This window comes from Clarias gariepinus, chromosome 15 (genome assembly GCF_024256425.1).
Source record: "Clarias gariepinus isolate MV-2021 ecotype Netherlands chromosome 15, CGAR_prim_01v2, whole genome shotgun sequence".
Lineage (NCBI taxonomy): Eukaryota > Metazoa > Chordata > Actinopteri > Siluriformes > Clariidae > Clarias > Clarias gariepinus.
This window is the reverse complement of record NC_071114.1, coordinates 20,848,105-20,871,209: the sequence shown is the minus strand read 5'-3', so window position 1 is coordinate 20,871,209 and position 23,105 is coordinate 20,848,105. Positions and strand designations below refer to the sequence as shown.

The window sequence follows — 23,105 nt, the reverse complement described above, 5'->3', positions numbered from 1 at the left end:
ATTGGGTTTTTTATACATACTCTATAGTACATTCATTCAAGTGATGTTTGGTTGGAATTATAGTCATTTAAGAATGACTCAGAGCTCTCCATCTCCTCGGATATTACTATTGCAGAATAGACAAAGCAACAATCTATACCCTAAACACTATGTCTGCTAGGAGCTCACCTTTTACTTGTTTGCTTTAAGACTAATTTATGGAAAGAAATTTCAGGAAAAAAGGTTTAAGTTAGCTCTGTTAGCCAAAGATATCGTGAAAAAAAACAACTTTTTTTTCTAAGAGTGTATGAAATTTTAAAAATTCTGATAAGCCCAAATAAATAGAAATATATGATTTATTTCTAATTATGTTCATGTATGACAATTGCTCAGTAAAATTATAAATAACTTGTGACATTATAACCTTTTCCTGTACATAGACTAGACTCTCTTTGTGTGTGAATGTAATATTGGTCAAAGCTTGCATACATGTTTCCTTCACCAAACACAAGGCAGATGTTGTGGAGGGGAAACAGGCCATAATATTCTGTAACTAGACACTTTTTTAAGCTCTCGCATATTGACAGTTAAAAATCAGAGGCAGTTTAAAAAAAGAAAACAATTTTTGGTCTATATTTTGGAATTACAGTAGTATTAGAAATAATTTTCTTTCTTCAATGTTTTTAATATAAGAATATAGAATCAATTATTGAATATAGAGCACAATAGTGATGGTATTTCTTACTCTTTTCAGTCAGACTTTTCCCCCTTAGACTAGGCAAACTTTGCCAGGTTTTGACCACTGGTCTATTTTGGTTGACACAAAATAACATTACTTTGAACTCAATAAAAAAAGACTTTAAGCAGTTGTCTTCCCTAATGCACTTTACTATTATACAGTGCCTTGCAGAAGTATTCATACCTCTTGATCTTTTCCACATTTTGTCATGTAACAACCACAAACGTAAATATATTTTACTGGGATTTTTTCTAAGTTTTTTTACATATAAGAATCTGAAAAGTGTCGTATGTATTTGTATTCAGAACATTTATTCTGATGTATGAATACTTTTGAAAGGCACTGTACACCTGTACAGATAAAGAAGAGGAATGCATAGGATTCTTAATGTCATGCTGCTTTATACACAAGGATAGAGTCTTTATCAGTCATACTTACAAACATTTGATTAAACGGAACTGCACGAGTTTGCGAGCATTGCCTCCGTCTCCAAAAATAAAAAAATAAAAGAGGAGCAAACCTCAAGTGAGTCACTTCTCATTGTTTACATAAAGGATACTATTCATGAAGCCAATTTTTCTGAAAATGAACAAAGCTCAGTACATGAGCTTACAAGAAAAAAAGGTGTCCCTAAACCAAATAAAACCATAAACATCACCACTGCCTGATGCTTTATTTGCCACTGTTTTTTTTTTAGCAAGGTACAGTAACAGCTGGAAGTTGACTTCAGTTGAATGTCAATCAAGAATCCTTATTAAAATACTAGATTATAATTAGACATTCAGACATTGCTGGCAACACTTATTCTTAAATAAACTTTTATTAATTGCTTCATCCAGGTCTGATTGCAGTGGATCTGGTGACAGTGATTAAAACACTGGGTTTAGAGCAGGAACAAACTCTTGATGGGACACCAGGGTGGTATCAATAAAAAAATAAAAATAAAATAAAATACTGGAAAAAAGTGATACTAAATGTTATGTTTTATGTGCAATTTTGGATGATGCTTCAGTCTTTGGATAATCTTTTATTATGTTTTGTAGTATGATATCATATACTGCAAAACTTCCAAATAGTAGTTGCATGTTTAGCAAAAACAAATTTTTGAATAACCACATGACACACGGGTATAAAAACTAAACATTTCCTAAATTGGTTCATGTCTTGTGTTCCTATCATTTAGGAACTGAGAGTATTAAAAGGAAAGGAAAGAAAAAAGTGGTTATGCAATGGCAAAAGTAAGGAAAGGGGCCCTATACTGGTTTCTGTTGTGGACAAACACTTTAAGTTTAAGTTTTCATTCTTTTTCTGTGATATGCACAGTAATTCGACTCAAGATATACAGTATATCATGATACAGTTTTAATCACTAAAACACAACTTGTGGTTATTTTTTTTTTTTATTCTTAAAGAATAGTATAAAACATGGGGTGATGTATATTTATATTTATTAAAATATACAGTAAGCTCTGGTTTAGCCTTTTGAGTCTCCATTCTCTAAACAATGTTATGTCCTAGCTTCTAGTGCACAGTAAATGTAAGTTCAAGTCACAGTCATGAGATAACACACACTTTCACACTTTTCCTTTTTTATTTCCCTGAACATGGTGGAGAAAAGGAAAGTGCTTTCATCTTGGCCTGTAGCCTTCTTGCTTTCAGAGAACACTCTGGCTAGAGGAGGACAGGGCTTCTAACTCATTCTCACTTACTCACTTATCTTCTATACTGCTTTATCCTGTATTCATGTTCGCGGGGACCAGGAGCCTATCCCAGGAGGCTTAGGGCATGAGACAGGGTACACCTTGGACAGGATGCCAATCCATCGCAGGGCACACACACATACACACACTTACACACTCATTCACACACTACGGGCAATTTGGGGGGCTCCTAACTGAATTTTCTAATTGCTTTCTCTCTCCTGCTCACTACCTCTCTCTCTCTCTTTTCCTCTCTCTCTCTCTCTCTCTTTGTAGAGCAGCCCCCTCCATTAGCAGCTGTTTGGAGTGCGAGAGAGCCTCCCTTAGCGGCCATCATGTCTCTGAGAGCCACTCAGACGCAGCAGCAGCTAAATGGGAGAAGAACCAGGAGGATGGAAAGAGCCGACACTGGACAGCGCTCTAAAAAGCTTGCCATCATTTCCCGATCTCTCCTTATCTGTAGCTCCAGGAGCACAGATGACGCCTCTAACCCTGAAGAGAGGTACAAATATGAGAACTGGAAAGAACGGTACCAAGGAGACCCTTTGGAGGCGAAGGCTGGACATCTAGAAATGAATTTCTGCAGAAGTGTTAGCCTACAGGGATCAAAATGGAACGACGAACCCAAGAGGAACTTAAGGAGATCATTTTCCATCAAGGTAGGACCATGGATTAATTGTGCTACAGCACTTAAAGTTCAGCTCATAAAATGAGCCAAGCTTTTTTTTATTATTAATTTTACTGGTTTACTGAAAAATTACTTTCAAACACATCAACACTCACAGCTTGCATGAACGATTACAGGGATGTTGTGCCAGTTCATTGCCAGAACTAAACATACAGTAGTAGAGCTTTAAAAATGCTTGTAACTCATTACACACCAGAAAGTCAATTTAAAACTCAATCAAGCTCTAAACAATTCTAATCAAATGGAAATCTGATTAATTTCATTAAGGCCAAATGGATATAATAAAATATCTCTTAATTCTAACAATTAGTCTCTAGTAACTTGGACTGTGTGGAAGAATTGTTTTGCTAACTTCACATACTGTAACTTCTAGAAACAGGAACCTCACACTCACACATTAACTAATACACTTTATACAAAATGAACAGACATGTGCAGGCCTCATAAGATATTAAGGTGATGTCATTAAGGAAAAAAGGCAAAGTCCCATCGTGCTGGCTGGTTGACATACATTTAAAACACCTACCTAACCTTTGGCTGAGCCTAAATCAACATTAAAGTCAAAATTCTAAGGCACATATAGAAGGTGATATCAAAAGTTTTGAGTCAAATTTTGGCAGCACAAGACTACAGACGCACGCACAGTCACAGGGGGCACTGACCTTCATAAGTCAGTGTGCCAAAAAACATTGTCTTGTGTACATCAGGAGAGGTGCAACTGGTGCTAATCTGGCCACATGTGTTAATATTTCTGCAATTTTCATCATATACAGCAAGTTAAAACAAAGAGCGAATATGAAATTCTGTGTGAAACTGGGCAAAACGGCAACAGAGATGTTTTACAGGATTCTGCAAGTTTTACGGCAATGCTCAACCCCAAAATGTCGAAACCATTTATCGATATGAGCATGATGATGTTTGGAGACCAATTGATGACATTGCTGCCATTGTCGGAGTGTCACACGGAACAGTGCAGGCAATACTCACGTGTGATTTAAACATGCACAGTGTTGCCGGCAAGTTTGTCCCTAGGTTGCTGACCCAGGAGCAGAAGGAACATCATGTCAAAGTCTGCTAAGAACTTCGTCGGGATGACCCGTCCATCATGGTTGAGGATCATTACCGGTGATGAAGCAACAGTCTTCACAGTGGAAGAGCCCATCATCTCCATGGCCGTAAAAGTTGACCAAGTTCATGTAGTTTGACCAAGTGCATTCTCATCGTCTTTTTCAACATTTGCAGCATTGTGCATTGAGATTTCGCTCTTAGGGGCTGGACCATCAATAATGATTTCTAATGACGGGTTTTAAGGAAGGACATACCAGATATAAGAGAGGGAGGACATTCAAGCTAATTTCAATTTTTTTTTATCGACTTTGTTTTCCAAAAACAAGAACTTTTCCAAAATAAATTAATTTTTTACTTGTCAAACCATTTCATTTAGCAAGTCCATATTGGGTACAAAAAAAAAAAACAATAAACAAAGGTTTTTGGTTAGTGTTAAAATATAAAGTATTTAACTGCTAAACAATGCATTTTTATATACAGTATAAACAAGGATATATAGTATGTAAAAATAATACAAATGATTATTAATATTTCACAGTTACTTTAAAGGCACAGTCATCCTAAGCCAAAATAATGAACAAGCATTCTTTAAAATACTTTCTAAAATACATTTGGTACTGGACCAGTGGCTTATGAAAAAAAAGTGTTTTTTTTATGGTAATGAAAAGTCCAGTATGTTGTACAATGGCCAGTTCAAAAGCTATATGACTTATTTAACAAGAAGAATCCCACCTACGTTTGGCCTAAATGCATAGAAAGCGGTTTTACTGTGGGCTTTTTATGGGACCCGAATGAAGGAGTCAACAATTGTAGTCAATTTTATGCAACCACAGCAATAATGTGACCCTCCATTCAGCTTTCCTCTGTGCAAAGTTCATTATCATGTGGCCTCATTGTAAGTACTCTAATAAATGCTAAGACTTGTGGTTCATGGTGTAATAAAGCAAATCTATTACAGCTGCATTTCATACATGTCAAAGTGTTAGGGGGGAGAACATGGTCTCTGTTTGACAGAACATAGTAGCACCCTTGTTTGAGTTTTCAGGTTTGTATTGCGGCAGGAAAGCAGTTTCTGGAGAATGTGCATTGCCACCGGGGAGGAGTGCGGGCCGCTTGGACCTCAAGTGGCTGATAACGACCTTCAGGGTGGTGACAATATAGTCTCTGTGCGAAACGGAGGCCAATTACACAGGTAATAAAAAAACCTAATATAATCTGACCATCAACCTAACATTCTTTTCTATTATGTATATTTGTGGATTGCTGTTTAATGGTTTGTGTAAATACACACTCACATACACACACAAATGCTCACATAAATACAAGAGGACTAATGGATATTATGCACGCATTTCTCATTCTCTAGGGACACTTACATCCACTATGGCGAGAGGCTGGCCCCATTTAATGGGCAGGTTTTAAATGGCCATACAAAACTCGAGTCAGAGAAACAGTCAGCCATGAGAAATGATCCCAGAATGGCTAGTGCTGAGGTAAGCCACTGGAGTCAACACTTTTTTCATGTTAGCACAACAACTATATCAATCTATGCCCCTTTTTCAAGAGTATAGATTAAAAAAAAGCTAGGCCCTTATCAGTATGACAGAACTAAAGGCATTACTCCCACAGAAAATGTATAACTTTGCTACAGAGAATTTTGCTTTATTGCTAAGCTAATGGCTAATGTCCAAGCGATTCTTTTACTAACAAAACTGTTTGTTGTCATTATACTGTATATTTAAAAAAAATTACTGACCTGCTTATTCGACTACAAAAAGGAGTCAGATGGGTTAGATAAAAACTTTGCAGACAAGCATCAGCATTTACTTTACTTGAATAAAAGCAGTGTGTGAAGGGAATTTGTTAGCTGGCTAACAAACACATCTTTGTTGAAACTGGGCTAGCTAAACAGGCGGAACTTTGACCTCAAATCCTGACGTTATAATAAATAAATTTAAATATAAATAACAGTTAGAGTAGTCCAGCTCTATTGAGATGAAGTCTTGGCTTAAACATTTTTTTTTTTTGTGATACAATTCCTGATCTGGTGGCTTCGTGGTTAGCGTTGTGACCTCATGCCTCCAGGGTTGGGGTTCGATTCCTGCCTCAGAGCTGTGTGCCTGGAGTTGGCATGTTTTCCCCAACTTAGTGGGTTTCTTTTGGATACTCTGGTGTCCTCCCATAGTACAGGCCCCCCACAACCCTGTACAGGATAAGCTATATGGAAAATGAAAGAATGAAAAAATTTTCCTGTACATTTTTACAAAGTGTAAAATTGTTTTATGAGATTGTGTGAATTTTTCTGTGCCTCTATCTTTTACAAGTCTCTTTGTCCTTTGACATACTGTATGAATATAAAACAACCACTCGCTGCACTTCCTCATTTTTTATATGGTAATACTTCCTATGGTTCACCAGAACATGTTTGTTTTTCTCCAGAACATGTGAATGTGTACTGTATGTCCTGTATGTGACACAGGGTTTCTGGCCAATAGCTTAAATATGCTCTTTTTGCTGTTAGTAAACTTAGATCATGAGAAACTGTCAGCATGCATGCTGTATGGTATCTCTTCCGGATGGTAATGTAAGAATACCGAGGCATGGTGGACACTTACTCACTCACTCATCTTCTATACCGCTTTATCCTGTTTACAGGGTCGTGGGGGGCCTGGAGCCTATCCCAGGAGACTTATGGTATGAGGTGGGGTACACCATGGACAGGATGCCAATCCATTGCAGGGCACACACATACACACATGCTCATTTACATACTACGGGCAATTTGGGAACGCCAAATAGGCTAATCTGCATAACTTTGGACTGTGGGAGGAAACCGGAGTACCCAGAGAAAAGTCACAAGAAAGGGAAACATGCAAATTCCATGCGTACAGACCCCGAAATCGAACCCACAACCTGGAGGTGTGGGCAACAGTGCCACAAACCACAAAGCCAGAACGACGGACACAACCAACAATAATAAAAAAAATTTCAGTATCAAAATTTATAAAACCAGTATGTTTATGGAATCACTAGAGATGTACTTGTGTCTAGGTCTGCCCAATATATATGATATATTTATATATGTATTCATTATACTCATTGCTTTTCCCTAAAGGTTTTCAGTTCATGTGAAAACAGCAGGCCACTGCTTAATAGTAATTCGGCTGACTCTGTGATCTACAGGAAAGATGTAGTTGGAAACAATAGTAATTTTAAAGTAAGTAACACCTTCTCTCTTCCACAATATATACTATTGACTCACAGTATATGTTTTATGTAATAAATATTGTATACACGGTTGTACGTACAGTCACTCAATTTATACATTAATAAAGGTTGCTCTGTTATGCTGTATGTATGTTTATGGAATCAAATTCTTCCCTTATAGTGAAGTATCTCTGCAAACCAATAGAAAGTTTGACTGATCAAAATTACCCCCCATCACTGATCTAAATGATGTGCTCTGACATCAACTCAAATAAACATCTTTGGAAGATATTAAAATGCCAGCTCTATTTATCACAATCATCAAAAACCTATTCAGTAAATTTAAATAGGAATAACAGTATTATTTGTTTCTGGGTCAAGGCTTATAAACCTACACTGATGTCTTTGTCATCATTTCCCTTTGTCATACATTTATTTGCTCATTTACAGTACTGTTGTTATTACAGCTCCTTTTCTTCTGGGAAGGGGTTCTACTTGGCTAACAAGCATGGTTGAGGGAATTTTCTCATTAGGCCACAAGAGCAGAGGGGGATTGAGATTGGGCTTGAGCCACTTGACTGGTTCCACACCAATCTTGGCAAATCATATCTTTGGTCCTTGATTAGTGCACAGGGCCATTGCCATGCAGGGACAGAATCGGATACTTATGTTCTGCTGAAGGAAAATCACAAAGCTGCAGCATTCAAAGACATTCTATATACAGTACTTATGTGCTTTTAACTTGGAGACAACAGTTTGGGGAAGGACCGCATATGGGTTAATAGTGTATTGTTGGCATATTTAATAAGAATCTTTTTATAAATGTGTTTTAATTGTAGCTGGTGTAAAAAAAATATGATAAAACTATCTCTCTCTCTGTGTGTGTGTGTGTGTGTGTGTGTGTGTGTGTGTGTGTGTGTGTGTGTGTGACTTTAGAAGCCCATTATAGAAGTAACGGAGGAAGATAAAAGCTGTGAGACTGAAGATCCCGAAGATTTAGTATGCAAGAGAAATCGTTCAAACTCTACAAGTAATAATTTCACACACGCACGCACACACACACACACATTTGTAGCATTACCTCTGTATTTCTTCTCCATCAAGTAATTGCTCTCTTATTCATCTGTCAGGTGTTCATCCATACTGGATCGGAGATTTGGATGACATTATTATGAAAACACCGGATCTGTTTCCCTGTCATGTTCCCACTGCTACTGGCATTTACGGAAACAGGAAGTCTCTTTCTCAACAACTCGAGTTTCCTGCCAGTGTTCCACAGGTGTGACAGTGAGGTTATACACACATTAATGTCAAACCCCCTATATATTAAAATTTAAGGAACTTTATTAATCCCAGAGGGAAATTGCTTCAGCTGTCATTCAGGTAGAAATGATCCGTGAAGGAGTACTACAGTAATTTCTATCAATATGGGGAGAATATGCAAACCTCAACACAGACAGTGTTGCCAAGTAAAACAGACTCTGGAGTTGTGAGGAAGTTATGCTACCCACGCTGGTCTTTATGTGAGTCCGAGGAGTGTTTCCTTGCAACTATTGTCTCTTGCGCATTAGTCAAAAACATCACACACTCCAAGATTTCATTCAATTATCTTTAGTTTTGTTTACGGTATATCACACAATGTGGGTGACAATTTATGTGTGAAAATGATTCCTTATGCTCCCAGAACCACTTCCACCATTTGAGTCCTTTAATATACCTGTGCCAACAGGGTAAAAAAAAACTCGAGTGATTTAGTACATTTAGGTCATCAGCTGACTTCATTTTATGGCCATATAATGTTGTTGAGTATTGACCTAAGCAACTGAAGCAACCTAAGATCATAACTCTGCCTCCAGAGGGGTGTATAGTGACCACTATGCATGATGGGTGCATCAGTTTATGGTCTTCCCTTCTTACCCTGATGCACCATTCTCTCTGGATCAATTTAAACTCCAGGTCAGTCTGAACTCATCAGATCACATGACATTTTGTCATTGCTCCAAAGTTCAATCATTATGCTCCTTAGTAATTATAAGCCTTTTTTTCTGGTGAACCGGACTAACAAGTAGTTTTCTTACGGCCACACAACTGTTTAGTCTCAATCCTGTGAATTCTTGTCACATTGTGCACATATGGAAATGCTCTTACTTTCACTATTAATCAAATATATGATTTTTGCTCAGATTTTTACCATGCAACAAAGTGTTTAAGTCATCTCCATTAATGGTTGTTTTCCCACCTCATTTCTTCCACAAAGTTGATGGTTCAGCAATATCTGACCAGATTTGTTCAAGGGTTCCAGTAATTTCAAAAGTCATTAGTTGCTTTATTTGCTTAATGCAGCTCAATAATTTGACCAATCTAAAATGGTGACTTAATTTGATCAGTGTACATCCAGATTTGTTTTCTGTAAAGCTGCTTTGTGATAATGTTCACTGTTAACAAGGCTTTACAAATAAAACTGAATGTCACTATCTGATCCAGATAATTCCTCTCAAATTTATCAGCAGTACCATGGAAAATCAATACTGCAAAATTGTGTTTACAGTAAAATATCTGATGCAGATATGACTTGTAGTCCAACAGACAGCTTGGCGAAATGTGATTCTAATACAGGAAATCCAACCATTTCAGCAGCTAGCAGGCTGGACCCTGATTTTCTGGTAAAAAAAAAGGACTATTTAGTTCACACATTTGCTTTTCGAAGAGCGACGAACATAACATGCCAAACGACACATCTAACTACAATAAGAATTTTGCACCCTTTAGCTATAGCTAGCTTGTAACTCAATATTACATTATTTAATTATATGAATAATTATCTTTATACAATTGTTGGAATATGATGTTTTAAACAATACCATCTTAATTTTGGTAATGCACAGGCAGCTGCAATTTTTGAGTTCTGCAGGCCAACTTTTTTCTTTTTCTTTTTTGTTGCATGAACAAGATCCGACTACACTGTTTACAAAACTGTATTTTGCAATGTTGTGCTCCGCTTGTGTTTTGAATTACGCCAGAATGAATTGTTTACTGAAGATCTTTCAGAGCCTTTCAGATACCCCTGGCACACAGTTGATAACAAAGTTCTTCTACTAGTTCTGTTTTCCTACTTTATGTGTTTATCGGTTCCTGTTGTTTTCTAACTGCAAGCCATTGTCATATTTTTGCATTCCAACAAGAAAACAACCACCTCTGATCACTGTGGGAGGTCTGCAATAATGTCTACCATTTGTGATGGGTGTTCACATCGAACCGGGACTTGTCATGTAGTTTCTCCTGAATGAAGATGTAAAACGTTTAAATTTAAGCATGATACAATGATGACACTCTTAGCCAAAGTAAAACATTTGTATGGTAAAACATTTGAAAGGAAGGCAGTAGGTCCTTGAATGATGATCCTGATGAGGTGGTTTGGAGCCCACTGCAGACATTCCTGTAAACATCTAGAAAATGAAAGGCCTGATCATTAAAAATCGACAAATACCTTCTTGCCAACTTGCATAAGAGACCCATCTGCCTGTAGGAGTTGTACACGGAATTGTTCACAACCACTTGTACATTACAGTAACTTGGCTGGCAGTTATTGCCACATCCCCGTAAAATCCTGTCCTTGCTCCACGTTATTTTGCACATGCTTAAAATGGTCCCTGGGAGGCAAGTATTTCAATTGTAAAGCATGCTGTCTGATCATGGCTCTGGCCTAATGAAAAAAACTTTCTACTTTGATGGTATCGAAGCCCTAGTGAAACTCTGGGATAAGTGCATTAATGTAACAGGGAATTAACTAGAGAAATAAACATAGTTTTTACTCTCACAACTGTGTTCTTTTATTTTGTACAATAAAATGTCCCGGTTTGATTTGATCACCCCACTTATTTACTATTGCATATTTTGTGTTCACACCAGCAACACTGAGTTGTTATATTATGGTATATACTGTAGATGACTCACACAGTAAGTGATAAGTAAAATAGGAAAATATTTCATGTTTGTATAATAGGTTTTGTCCTCCAGTCTATGAGACATTTACAGTAACATCTGGATAAACAAATATACAATTCCAGTCATTAGTCACCGAATTTACACGTGTGTCAGATATATAACATGTTTCACTTTTTTATTGTGGAAAGTTAATGCATTGTTGTCATGCTTGTTTAGTTGGATTTTGAACTATTTATTTATGATTTTTTACAGGCTGTGCCAAGACCTTCTCGCTCACTCAGTTCAGCACATCTGGTCCATTCCAGCAGCAGTGTCCAGGCTTTCATTATCTGTAATATAGTCTTAATGAAGGCACCTGGCAAGGTAATCTTTGTTGCATATACACAATATAAAGAAAAAAGGTCTAATGCACATGGTTATTTGCAAGCATACTAAGTAATATGTACAATTTTGTCAGTGTAGCTTTTGATACCTAAAGATTCTCTTACTTTCTATAGATATGGATGTTTGTTCATAATAATTGCCTCCTATAATAACTATTAATCCATTCTTTTATATTGTTTTGTGATCGAATAATTATTGTGTTGTGAATTTATTTTCCAGAATATGATCAAAAACAGAACCCAAATGTTTGCTTGAAAAATGCACTGTTTCTTAAAGGGTCTAGGTTTCAGTATAGTGGGAGGAAGGGACAGCATGTATGGCCCAATGGGAATCTATGTAAAGACGATTTTTCCCAGTGGAGCAGCTGCAGCAGATGGACGTCTACAGGAAGGTACAGATCAACTAAAACACTCAAAAGCTTCATTTGCCAGTGCTTTAGCTATATTTGATTTGATTAAGCATACATCTAATATGTCCATAAATCTTATCAATAGATGAACACTGTTGGGAGGAATTATAGACTGCTACTGAAGGAATGATGTAAGCCATGTAATTGCTAGATGTTTTTTTTTTTTTTTTTTTTTTTTGCAGGAGATGAGATTCTGGAGCTAAATGGAGAGTCCCTTCATGGTCTTACTCATGAGGATGCTTTGCAAAAGTTTAAAGTGAGCTTTTTTTCAGGCCATATTCCTGTGTTATATAATAGTAAATATATTCTTGAATTCTGTTTGGAATAGTTTGATATTACTAAGATTTATCACTCTTCTTGATGAAGAATTTTGGAACTTTGGTATTTACACTAATCCATCCATCCATCCATTCATCCATCCATCCATCCATCCATCCTGCCCTTTTGGAAATTCCAACACTGCTAGAATCCTCATGAAATAAGAAATCATTTGTTATTTTTTCATCCATCCATCCATCCGTCCATCCATCCATACATACATACATACATCCATCCATACATACATACATACATTCATTTCTCCATCCACTTACATACTCATTCATGTACTCATGTCCATCCATCCATTTATATTCAAAAATCAGTAGGAATTAAATTCATCAATCCATTCATCTATCCAGATATATGACATAACTCCAAGTTTGCCTCATAAAATTGCTCCAAGGGCAGCACATGACATATTGGATAGCATTCCAGTTTTGTATGGAATTTCATATACCTGTGTCTGTGTGGATTAACTCATGATTTTCTGTTGCTCTTCCACCTTCCAAAAACCTGCCTGTGTGTAAATATGAGTTAACTGCTAATCTCATCCTTCCCTGCATTTTTTTATTCAAGCCAATCAGCAACCATACCTGAGTCCATTAGTAAATTGATTTCAATCATTGGACCTCCTATTTGGCTGAATTGAATACATACTGCCACATTTGCCCTTTAAGGATATAATGGAAGACCCAGCATATATTAGGATAATGCATAAAATATCATAATTCACATCTATCTGTAGTTCTATCCATCCACTGTACCTAAGCATGCGTCAATCTATCTTCATATCATTTATTGGTTAATCAATCTATGCTTTTTACCAGGATACTCTACATTTTCCTTACCAAGCATGTTGCAACACCATCAATCAGACCACATTTCACATGGATCCATCTATCCATTTGCCCATGTTTCCATCATTGTTCAAATCCATTTTCCTTCCTTTTTCCTTCTGTGGTTTTTGAAGCAAGTGAAGAAAGGTCTGCTGACACTGGTGGTAAGGACCAGGTTGGGAGCTGTAGTTGGCAGTCAGACTCAGGTGGCCCAATTGTGCCGCTCCAAGTCTCTGAGTTCCACTGCAGGTATCAGCAGAACCAATGATGAGCTGGCTGATTTCCCCAACTTGGGTACGCATGCAAAGCCCAGAGACCGCATCATGATGGAAATCACATTGCAGAAGGGTCAGTATGGATGTGTTAGAGCAGCATACATTAACAAACATTAATGAAAATAGTAACGATGACAACAGGATGACTCTGTGTGTGTGTGTTTTTGTGTGTGGTATAGAGGTTGGTGTGGGCCTTGGTATTGGATTGTGCTGTGTTCCATCTGCTGAAGGTGGTCCTGGAATTTACATTCACACGCTGTCACCAGGTTCGATGGCACACATGGATGGTCGCTTAAGGTACAGAGACTAATTTATACTGTCTGGGCTAAACAGATACTACATTTATAGTTAATAAGTGCAAAATAATATACATCTAATAAGACACCTGCAACTTTCTTTATTTTTTCATTGTCAGTCTTCTGGTCTCATATAATGTGTTTTTCAGATGTGGGGATGAGATTGTGGAGATTAATGACACTGTGGTTTGCAACATGACACTCAATGATGTGTACACGGTTCTGAGTCAGTGCAGCCCAGGGCCGATTCAGCTTATCATCAGTCGACATCCTGACCCTAAAGTAGGTTTTGGCAGCAGATTAGTAACCTATACCTGTAAAGCTTTTTTTCACTCTAAGTTATAAATGGTATGTGCTTTATGTACAGTACTTATCTACTTTAATGATCTGTATGAAAGAATTTAATTATAATTATAATTTTATGCTTACTGTTTGTGAATCCAGCACCTATTGATAGAGCCAGTGCTGTATCATCAATACTTAGTCTAACTTGAATTAGCCAATGATTATACCTATAGTACTCTGTGCATCCAAAAACAAAAAAATAAATTATTTTTGAAGGGTCAAATTATAGACCTGCATTAAGCACAGACATCAACAAAATGGATCTGAAAATTGTGGAATTGTCCACTATTTCGTTAAAATTTAAGAGTTAACATAAAAAAAAATTGGTTAAAACAAGACAAACACCAAAGACTTGTTGTTAAGGCAAATCAGGAAAAACTACTGAGAGCATAAAGATTGGACATGTGGTCTAATGAGTTCAGACTGACCCTAGTCCAGAAAAAAATGGGTGAGAAAAGAAATTACGTGATGCATGCATCATGCATAGTGTAGGCTGTAAAATCATCTGAAGGCAGTGTATGATCCAGTATGAGGTTGAGTCAGTGGGTCAGGTCTAGACTAGCAACGTTATGTGGGAATAACATGAAGTCAGCTGTCTACCTGAATATACTGATTGACCAGGTTTTCCCATCAATGGATTTTTCCTCCCCTGATGGCACGGCCATATTCCAGGACTCAAGCTGTGAAAGCGTGGTTCTGAGAGTATGACGATTTTTTTTTCACACATACACTGACCACTAGATTGAGCACTATAATTAAAACTAAAAATGATCAAAATGTACGTGACATTTTATGACCAGACAGTATATATTAATAAGCTTTATCAACCTACATATCTAAACAGTTGCAGTGTGAACTTGCATATCTTTACCCTTACCATACATTATTTACAATGATATGACTGGACTCTCATTGGATCTTTAACTTTATTTTTTGCATTATGTTATTTTATTGTTGTGATTGTCTTTTATAGATGGAAATTATGACGTCTGGACTGCTGTTATTCAATCACTTAGTTTTATGTTCTGTATTCCCGTAAATGATTACATGCTTTGCGAGTTGCTCTGCTGTATTTAATTGTATTTAAACCTGCTCAGGGACTACATATGGGATCATTAGTGGAACTCTGGATCATCTATTGTAATGTTGATTGATGTCAACATTCCTGCTGATGCACTGATTGATTTTTCCATGTCAAATAAAATACAGCAAATTTAATTTTAAAGTCATTTTGTATGTTTGTCGGTGACCAGGTTTCTGAACAGCAGCTGAATGAGGCCATTGCCCAGGCAGTAGAGAACAGCAAACTAAAAAGAGACAAGAGTCATTGGAGTATGGAGGGTACGTGTGATTTAGCACTGTGATTATAAGCAGTTTTAGATAAAAATGCATCATTGTAAAAAAAAATCTCACTAATGAAATACATAAGAAACACCATAAATCAATGTGGATGCATAATTTGTTCAGCAGCACTTAAAAGTGACTTAATGCAGCCTGAACACAAACATACAGTACATATAACCTCAGGTCTAACTGTCTAGTTAAACTAGTGGGTCATGATGCATTTTGAAATCTAATCTTAATCCTTACCTCAGGTTTAAGAAGGATGGAGCCATGTTCACACAACAAGACAAAGTGTGAAAACTGTATGGATCAAAGCCATTGCCAGATGAGCTGCACACGAGGCCATCAACCCATGATCCGTTCCTGTAGTGAGGGTGCATATAACCAGCGCAACACCTTGACCAGTGTCAACATGCTGGCCATCCCCAAACACCAGAACGTCAACCGTGTTCATAGCATGGATGCCGCCATAACAGGCAGCTCTGAGGTTCAGGCTAGAAGCAGGCCGTCCCAAACCTCAAATGTCAACGATGACTACAACGTGCCCTACAACTCTGAGAGGAACATTGTCACTTATGATGCAGGTTTTGGAAGGACAAGAGGTTTTAAGGGTAGGCCTCGTTCTCTACCACGAAGGTACTGTAGACGGCAGGGTATCACCAATGAAGAGCCACTTTCCGACTCTAGTGGGTCTAGTGGAAGTTCACCAGTGAAAGAAGAAGATACACTGCCTTCACAAAGCTGCCAAGTAAGACTTTTAATTGGTATCTCTTGTATTGCATACATGGAAGGGTCAAACTATTTATTCTTTGATCATTAACCTGTCATTCTTTGAACTTTAACATTTTTTAACCTATTACTCTTTGAACTTCTGCTTGCACACAATCTCATTATGCTGTTCTTATTGGGGGAAAAGACAGAAAGTTTTAATTTCTAAAAAAATATTTAGCTTTTCCAGCAATTCCAACACCATCCAATTCTTAGTTTAATGCTTTCACAGACTGTTAACTGCATCTGTTTTGTAGTGCAGTTCTGCTTTAGGCCTAACGCCACCAATGAGGAAGATGTGGCAAACTGGGACAAGTGAATTGTCCATAAATGGTAGTTGAGTGAGAGTAGGTGTGATCAAAATGACTTGCAAGTGTCTTTCAGAGTGTAAAAGCGTAAAAGCACTGCAAAGTTTAACAAATGAATTTTTAGCTTGAAATGTAATGCATAAAAAGTCAGTAAGTTACCATTATTTATTTACATTTGTGTGACCTACTGCATATTGTTTTCTTATATCAAACAAACCACCAAAAAAAAAAAAAAAAAACAGGCAAAAAAAAAAAAAAATCAAACAAAATGTATCAATACATACAGTATTTGATGTGGCCAAAAGTGATTGTCTAGATTCGCTAATTTACATTTTAGCGTTTCAGTCTATATATGATTCACACTTAAACAACACACTTCCTGGTGCATGAAAACCACAACTAGCAGTGAATCTCCAGAGAGGTCTGGTTTGCATGATGGGATTAACAAGTTGCGTTTCGGGTATCATTCGCAAACTAGTGACTTAATTCATCTTTAAACCAACTAGTGATTGTTCTGTTTTCCCTCTCTCCACATGCTGCTAGTTGTTCTGCAGTATATACAAGGCTTTGAGAAAGGTCTCAAGGCTTTTGTTTAAGAAAGTATGTGGCATTTTACTACTTCCGCTTTCTGCTCTGGTGAATACGGTGCACGAGGATGACACTAAATTGCAAAGAGTATTATTTTGTAAAAAATTGCTCTGTTGTCCCTTGTCTCACTGCTTGCTACTGTATTAGGCATGCTTTTGCAGTGTGTTTGGGTTGTCCATGTCTGCATCAGTAGTGCATGTTGAAATAACTACCGGATGTGTTTCTACACCTTTTTAGAGGATATGAAAAAAGTGTCAAGATAACCCAACCATTTCCTGTTTGTGTGACAGGAAGCGGATGAGTGTTCAGAAGAAGCTAAAGCAGCACACTCTGAACCTGTCGCTGCTCACACAGCTGAAAGCGTATACGGGGACGGCAGACGACATCGAGGTATGCTGTCAGTTTGATTAAATCACCTTTTTAAAGACTTGATCTACATAGATAACAAATATATAGATGTGCCTACTGCCAGTAAGACTTTGAAGATAAAATTCATTATTGCACACATCTGTTAGTAAACTTGTTTAGTGTTCCTGTTAGTTTTTATTTTGAATCATTCATCAAAGGGAAACGCCATTTTTTTATGTGTCGTTTCACACACTCAAACTTTGTGCAGTTAAGCTTTGTGCTAACTGTACAGTATGTTTTTTTATACACAGTTATTTTGTTGATAAAAACTAATAATATTTTTGCTGTATACATTTTAGGTTCTCTGACACCCAACCACCTGTGTAGTCCAACTAGGAGAACTTGCTTGAGACATCAGGACTGTGTGGAATTGAACCCTGTTCTGCCAGTTGACCCTTGGGTGAGGCTAACAGACAGTCTTGAGAAGCGCTTGAATCATCGAAAAATCATGAGTGATTATAATGGGAATAATGAGATAAATGGCACAGAAACCACAGACGCTAAAAAGGCGCCTCCAGTGGCTCCAAAACCTGCTTGGGTACGGCAAAGTCTTAGAAGCATTAAGTCTGGGAGGTCTCCAGCAGAGGCCTTTAAAAAAACTGAGATTCGAAGTCAAGATACTGGAAGGACCTTTGGAGTTAGTTCAAGATCCACTTCATCCACATCAAATCTATCTTTCAAACAAAAGCTCAGCTCATTTGAAACCTTTTCCAATGCTGATGGAGCAGACAGGACAAGCAGAAGAACGGCTCCATCCTCATCACTTTCTCAGATGGAAAAAAGTCCTGCCAGGTTTGAGAAAGCGCAGCCTGTAGAAACCAGCAACACATGGAAAAGTAGGACCACTCAAATTGACAAACACGACAGTGACAAACCTTCTTCAGTGGGAAATTTAGATTCTAAAACCAAACCATTTTCTGAAGAAGAGGAAGCTGCATCTAAATTAACAGATTTCCAAAATGAGAGCCCAAAGGCAGAAGATACAACTGTTGCCACAAAGCCAAGTGCTAGCCCACCAGGAGAGATTTCTTTATTGGAGGAAGTGAAGGAAACAAGTCTCTCTCAAAAAGATGAGGAAGAAATGACTCTTGCTCAGAAAGATGAGGAGGAAATAAGCCCTGCTCAGAAAGATGAGGAGGAAACAAGTCTTGCTAAAAAAGATGAGGAGGAAACAAGTCTTGCTCAGAAAGATGATGAGGAAGCAAGTCTTGCTCAAAAAGATGAGGAGGAAACAAGTCTTGCTCCGGAAGGCTCACCCCCTCTTGATCACTGCCCTAGGAGGTCCAGCAGTTCAAAAGATCCTTCTACCCAAACGATATCTTCATTGGAGGGCCATAGCAGTCACACTGCAAGTTTAAGAACCAGGAGTCTACCCCTAAACACCTCTGATGCTCACGGCCAATGTGGTCTGGAAGGGGAAGCCCTTGAGATTATCCTGTCGTTTAGCAACCAGGTGTCCAACGCCTTAATGCGTTCCATGCAATCCCTTCCCAACTCTCCATGCTTAAAACTTGGTAATCCATGGAGTGTGTCATCTGAATCCAGTGAGCATAACCCCACAGAGGAGGACATTACTTTATCTGACACATCACGCTCAGCAGCACCAGACAGCACTGAGAAAGGCTTCTCTGTGAGGTATGGTTTGCTTTCAAGTTTTTCCAAACATAGTCAAGTGTAGTTGTTGTCTGTTTAAGCCAAGCTATCTTTGATTGCACATTTGGCTTTGAAAATTTCTTCCATCCTGTGCACAAGAGGCATGATTAAGGAACTGTCTGATGTAAACCTAGAAAAGGAAATGATTCTTGGCCACCTTAGGCTGCAGTGCTGTGGTCAGTTTTATCTAAAGTTCTAGTTCTACGAAACGATAACGACATGCAAGCACTTACCAATTGCTCCAATAAAGAAATACAGCTTTATCTTAAAGCAGACAATTGAAATCTGTAGAAGAATGCTTAGAAGTATACAACTCAAACGTAAAATTAGTTGAAAGTCCTGACAAAAGCAGGCAAGTCATCAAAAGAAAGTATCAGATAAGCAGCTCAGGGCAACTTCTTACTAAATCTGTTTTTGATTTGGCTCGCAGCCTGGCTGAGCTGAGAGAGCGCACTATCGAGAGAGGAGAAGAGAGTGAGAAGACTGAGCGACCTCTTACCACACCCTCTGCAGTATGTGCCCAGTCTGTGATCTCAGCACTTCCACCTCAGGAGATACAAAGGATGATCCAGGAGGTCAAGGATCTTGATGAAGATACCCTAAAGGTGAATTTTTTAATGATGAGGATGATGGAATACAGTATTGCTTACACAAGCTGCAAGCTGTTGTGTGATCTAGATTTCATCCAACTCTGTAAGCCTCATGCATATGCATCATAACCTTAGTTTTACATGCTGTTTTATAGTGGTGGACAAATATATTTTAAAAACTCACACCATAACAGGCTTTTCCATTGAGTACAGTTCAAATGTTTGAGCCTATTTGTGTACCAACTGATTTACTTGCTAAATGTATTTAAGTTGTTTTGCTGGAATGGTAAACAAACACTGTAGGGTGTATTGTGAAATGCGTATAATACTAAATAGAACTTCCAACTGCAAGGGTTACTGTGTATTAATGTGCTTGTTCTAATACATTATGGCTTCTAAATATTTTATAGCCAGTACTGGCTTATATGCCGACACTTTATATTTTTATTTATTTTTTTATTTCCACTCATATCACCCATCTTTAATCTCGTTCAGAAATATTCTATAAGATAAGAAGTATTGCTGAAGTGAATTGCAGGAAGTGGATTAGCACTGGCATTAATACTTGGGAGCGCATCCAGTTCCAATATAATTATCAGCACACTGAGATCTATAGCAAAGTCAGCCCTTATCTGTAAAAAGCCTGCCTTAGTGCAGGAGGCTGCAGAGACAGAAACACATTAGCAGCTGAAGAAAGAAATGGTGGATGGTTAATTGCTATCGCAAAGCACATAAAATACTCGTCATTATATAAAGATCCCTTAGTAGCAGAGGAGACATTCTCCTCAAGCTTTCAAGCTTCTCTTAGGGTATTATTTCTCCACCTTCCCTTTGGTAAAGTACAGCTTCTACAATTTGACAGTGATCCATGTTTTCCCAGCGGAGTTCTTGGCTATGCTGAATGTCTGCAGGCATTTCCGTTTGTTGAGGCTATAAATCTGTACTCTTTTTTAGAGGAGCTACCTGTGTATCGCTATGGTGATTGATACCGTACTGAATTTAATGTGCCACAAGGAAATGTTTTGGATGAAAATCATTAAGCAAGCTCTTGATATACAGTAGCAATGGTATGTTAGAGGAGAGAAAGGTGATCTTAAGCCTTGCAACCTTTTAAGAAAGTTAAGAAACCTAATAATCTTTTTTATGAAGTATCTCTAAATCTTCATGGACACAGCTGTTATTGATACGTCGATAAAAGTTGCATCATTTCCTAAATGCTAATCATTCTCTAACACACCAAATACAACCACAGTATCCATGTTGTAGCACAGCACCACATTTAGTCATTGTGAACCTCATGTTTGAGTAAAGACAGATTTTCCTTTACTCTCATGCAGCAACTGGAAGACATCCATGTGGTGATTCTGCACAAGGAGGAGGGAACTGGCTTGGGTTTCAGTATTGCTGGTGGTATCGATCAGAACAAATCAACTACAGTGAGTAAGACCTTTACACCCGTGTTAGCATCCACTACAGCACTGCCAATCATGCACACCCATCCACATGGTTCACTGTAATTAACGTTAACTGACAGCTAATTGGAGTCCTATAAAAACAAACTACTTAGCATTGACTTACTGAACACCAGTTTTTTAGGAAAAAAAAAAAAAAGAAAAAGCCATGTCTGGATTCTGGATTGGATTGGATTTCCAGATCTATCTTGCAGGCTACATCAGGCCTGTAATCCAATCTCAGAACATCTAATCAGATAAGTTTTGGGGAACTGACCCACCCAGTTCACTTTTAGCTCCATTAATCCCTGGAAGATAAGTACATTTAAAAAGTAGCACATATTTGTCATCAGCACTGCTTGAAATATATAGCTTAATGCTTTATTATTCAATAATTTGTTATTCTACAGTGGTTAATAATTCATTCCAATAGTTTGTGACAGCTCTGTTGCTGAAATGTTTCATTTATTTTACAGGTTCACAAAATCTTTCCCCAAGGCTTAGCTGCTCTGGAGGGCACCATTGAGAAAGGAGACGAGGTGCTGTCCATCAATGGACAGACGCTGAAGAACGTGAAGCACAGCGATGCTACAGCAGCACTCAGGCAGGCGCGTGAACTGAAGCAGGCAGTGGTGGTGGTGTGCAAGAATAAAGATGCCGAGAGCAGCATAACTGCTGAGGCCAGCTGCAGTACTGGCACAGAGCAAAGCATCACAGGTACCACACATATACACATCATTAACTGCAATGTATGGTGGCAGTTTTTCAGATAATTATACTATGTCAATGACTCTATATTATATTTAGTATAATTGCTAATAAACTGTATGACATTAAGTCCAGGTCATATAATTTTTTCCTTCAGAAGATGAAAGTGGAGACGTCCTCACTCTGGAGTTGGATAAAAATGCAGGTGGAGTGGGTTTTGGATTGGAGGGAGGAAAAGGATCTATTCATGGAGACAAACCTTTGGTTATCAATAGAATCTACACAGGTACAGCCATGCATTAATGAAAATTTAACTTTAACACGTAAATAATCTGTCAGCATATTAAACATATTTAAACATATTATTTATAGAATGTGATTTTTTTCCCGGAAAAAGAGCAGCCAACAGTGCATTCAAGTAAATAATATCTATTAAGTGACAACATTAACAACACAGAAGAAGGTTTTTTTTAATATATATATATATATACAGTACCACCTCTTACTTCTTTACATTTTGCTTCCATTGAGCCAGACATTCTTGTATTTTTTATGTAGTCTTGTAGAATAGTTTTCCAGGTTTCCTGAAGGACTTTTTGGCTCTCATTCTTGGCAAGTTTTTGGCTCTCCTTTTCAGTTCAGTTTCTGTATCTGACTAGATCCAGAAGAATGATTTTTGTTTGTTAAGCTAAACAGTGACCTGAGAAACAGAAACAGATAAGGAGCAGATAAGGAGAGATGATCAGATCAGTGATTAGTATACTAGAGATGCTGAAGGCTTAGTGGTTGGAAAAGACAAAAGGGGAAATGAGGTTGCTGCTGTGGTTGTTAACCACTTTTGAGGCACTTTGCAGTCTGTCACAGTAAAACACATGTTCTAATTCAAACTTTAATTTAAAATGAAGAACAGAGCGGGACACAGAGACGTTTGCACTGAACTGTCCAATGATTTCCATAGATAAAAAAAACATATAAAATAAATTCACACAGGTTTAGATCACACATCAACCTTTTGTTTTTGTCACTGAAACACACTAAAAGACACATGACCGGAAATGTTTGCAAATTGTTTTCAGTTTCAACACAGCAGGCGCA

The 23,105-nt window shown here is 37.7% G+C and overlaps 1 protein-coding gene across 2 annotated transcripts in view; it reads left to right on the top strand.

Annotated features, from left to right (window-relative positions):
* The window catches only part of il16 (interleukin 16), a 32,101-nt gene that overhangs the window by 5,692 nt on the left and 3,304 nt on the right, over window positions 1-23,105 (top strand). Inside the window, exons 2-21 of one of the 2 annotated variants that reach the window (XM_053513338.1) lie at window positions 2,695-3,077; window positions 5,236-5,366; window positions 5,541-5,667; window positions 7,290-7,391; window positions 8,318-8,411; window positions 8,512-8,660; window positions 11,579-11,689; window positions 11,987-12,101; window positions 12,302-12,375; window positions 13,411-13,624; window positions 13,731-13,848; window positions 13,997-14,129; window positions 15,446-15,533; window positions 15,788-16,284; window positions 17,491-17,590; window positions 17,908-19,243; window positions 19,692-19,866; window positions 21,189-21,287; window positions 21,779-22,019; window positions 22,171-22,296. In XM_053513338.1, the coding sequence (XP_053369313.1) occupies window positions 2,695-3,077; window positions 5,236-5,366; window positions 5,541-5,667; window positions 7,290-7,391; window positions 8,318-8,411; window positions 8,512-8,660; window positions 11,579-11,689; window positions 11,987-12,101; window positions 12,302-12,375; window positions 13,411-13,624; window positions 13,731-13,848; window positions 13,997-14,129; window positions 15,446-15,533; window positions 15,788-16,284; window positions 17,491-17,590; window positions 17,908-19,243; window positions 19,692-19,866; window positions 21,189-21,287; window positions 21,779-22,019; window positions 22,171-22,296 (4,413 nt within the window). Of the gene's footprint in view, window positions 1-2,694; window positions 3,078-5,235; window positions 5,367-5,540; window positions 5,668-7,289; window positions 7,392-8,317; window positions 8,412-8,511; window positions 8,661-11,578; window positions 11,690-11,986; window positions 12,102-12,301; window positions 12,376-13,410; window positions 13,625-13,730; window positions 13,849-13,996; window positions 14,130-15,445; window positions 15,534-15,787; window positions 16,285-17,490; window positions 17,591-17,907; window positions 19,244-19,691; window positions 19,867-21,188; window positions 21,288-21,778; window positions 22,020-22,167; window positions 22,297-23,105 lie in introns of both variants that reach the window. The other variant, XM_053513337.1, reaches the window with a different exon arrangement.